The sequence below is a fragment of the mitochondrial genome of Nicotiana sylvestris (assembly GCF_000393655.2).
Source record: "Nicotiana sylvestris cultivar TW 137 mitochondrion, complete genome".
Taxonomy (NCBI): Eukaryota; Viridiplantae; Streptophyta; class Magnoliopsida; order Solanales; family Solanaceae; genus Nicotiana; species Nicotiana sylvestris.
The window spans coordinates 258,362-260,000 of NC_029805.1; the positions used below are offsets into that span (position 1 = coordinate 258,362).

At 43.3% G+C, this 1,639-nt stretch overlaps 1 protein-coding gene across 1 annotated transcript; it reads left to right on the plus strand.

The window, feature by feature from the left end:
• Positions 1–482: 482 nt before the first annotated feature.
• cox3 (cytochrome oxidase subunit 3) lies at positions 483–1,280 on the plus strand. Its single transcript has one exon. It carries the CDS (start codon positions 483–485, stop codon positions 1,278–1,280), a length of 798 nt encoding a protein of 265 aa, YP_009241440.1.
• The last annotated feature ends 359 nt before the right edge of the window (positions 1,281–1,639 follow it).

Sequence of the window (1,639 nt, forward strand, 5' to 3'; positions counted from 1 at the left end):
GTGGGGAGGAATAGTGCGGGAAGGGAGCGAGACCAAGCCGAGCCACTAGTAGAGTAAGCCCTTCCCACGTGTCAAGTTGAATATGAATAAATGAATGCAGCCTCAACCAGAGAGATCAACCTGCGCCTTTGGGTTGAGGCCGCTGGCGGCGCAGAACGAACTAATCCGCGACCAGCAAGTTTTCCGAAAGCGAACTGAATGGAATTGTTACTTAAAAAAAATCTTGCTTCAAATCAAAGAAAGAAGGTCTATTTTCCCACGTAGTTCGTCGGTCAAACCAACGATTCTCTTCTCAAAGTAATAGAGAGAGTCTTTTTCTAGTTAGACTTCTATCAATGGAATGAAAGAACCATCCCTTCCTATTTCTTTGTTTGTCCTGTCAGATAGAAAGAAAATTAGACCCCAAAGAGCCCTTCTTTACTTTACTACTTTAGGGGGTGGGGGTGAAGGGGGGTTTACATAGAACCGAGGCAAAGTGGTTTATGATTGAATCTCAGAGGCATTCTTATCATTTGGTAGATCCAAGTCCATGGCCTATTTCGGGTTCACTCGGAGCTTTGGCAACAACCGTAGGAGGTGTGATGTACATGCACTCATTTCAAGGGGGTGCAACACTTCTCAGTTTGGGCCTCATATTTATCCTATATACCATGTTCGTATGGTGGCGCGATGTTCTACGTGAATCCACGTTCGAAGGACATCATACCAAAGTCGTACAATTAGGACCTCGATATGGTTTTATTCTGTTTATCGTATCGGAGGTTATGTTCTTTTTTGCTCTTTTTCGGGCTTCTTCTCATTCTTCTTTGGCACCTACGGTAGAGATCGGAGGTATTTGGCCCCCAAAGGGGATTGCGGTTTTAGATCCTTGGGAAATCCCTTTTCTTAATACCCTTATTCCCCTTTCATCCGGAGCTGCCGTAACTTGGGCTCATCATGCTATACTCGCGGGGAAGGAAAAACGAGCAGTTTACGCTTTAGTAGCTACCGTTTCACTGGCTCTAGTATTCACAGGCTTTCAAGGAATGGAATATTATCAAGCACCCTTCACTATTTCGGATAGTATTTATGGTTCTACCTTTTTCTTAGCAACTGGCTTTCATGGTTTTCATGTGATTATAGGTACTATTTTCTCGATCATATGTGGTATTCGCCAATATCTTGGTCATCTGACCAAGGAGCATCACGTTGGCTTTGAAGCAGCTGCATGGTACTGGCATTTTGTAGACGTGGTTCGGTTATTCCTATTTGTCTCTATCTATTGGTGGGGAGGTATATGAAGGAAGGAATCAGTGGATTGAGGAATGAAAGCTCGAAGACAAAGAGAACCGGGCTTTTCCAAAGAATTACTGCAGCTTTCCCACTCCCTTTGATTATCATATACAAAAAGGTCTCTTCCACTTTCCTACCAAATCTCTCTCTATTCTGGCACATAAATGAAGGGATCGAAGAGATTATGGCAGATCATGTTCACCAAGAAATGACCCGAAATTGGATCTTGGTCTATTTGAGATTGTTCCTTTTAATCGTAATCAAAGATGTTTTCTTGTCTCTCGTTTCTTTTCTGAAAAAAAAAAGAACCTAATGGATCGAACTTGAACTCCGGGTAACTGGATCGCCCCGGCGGGGTCACTCTGAC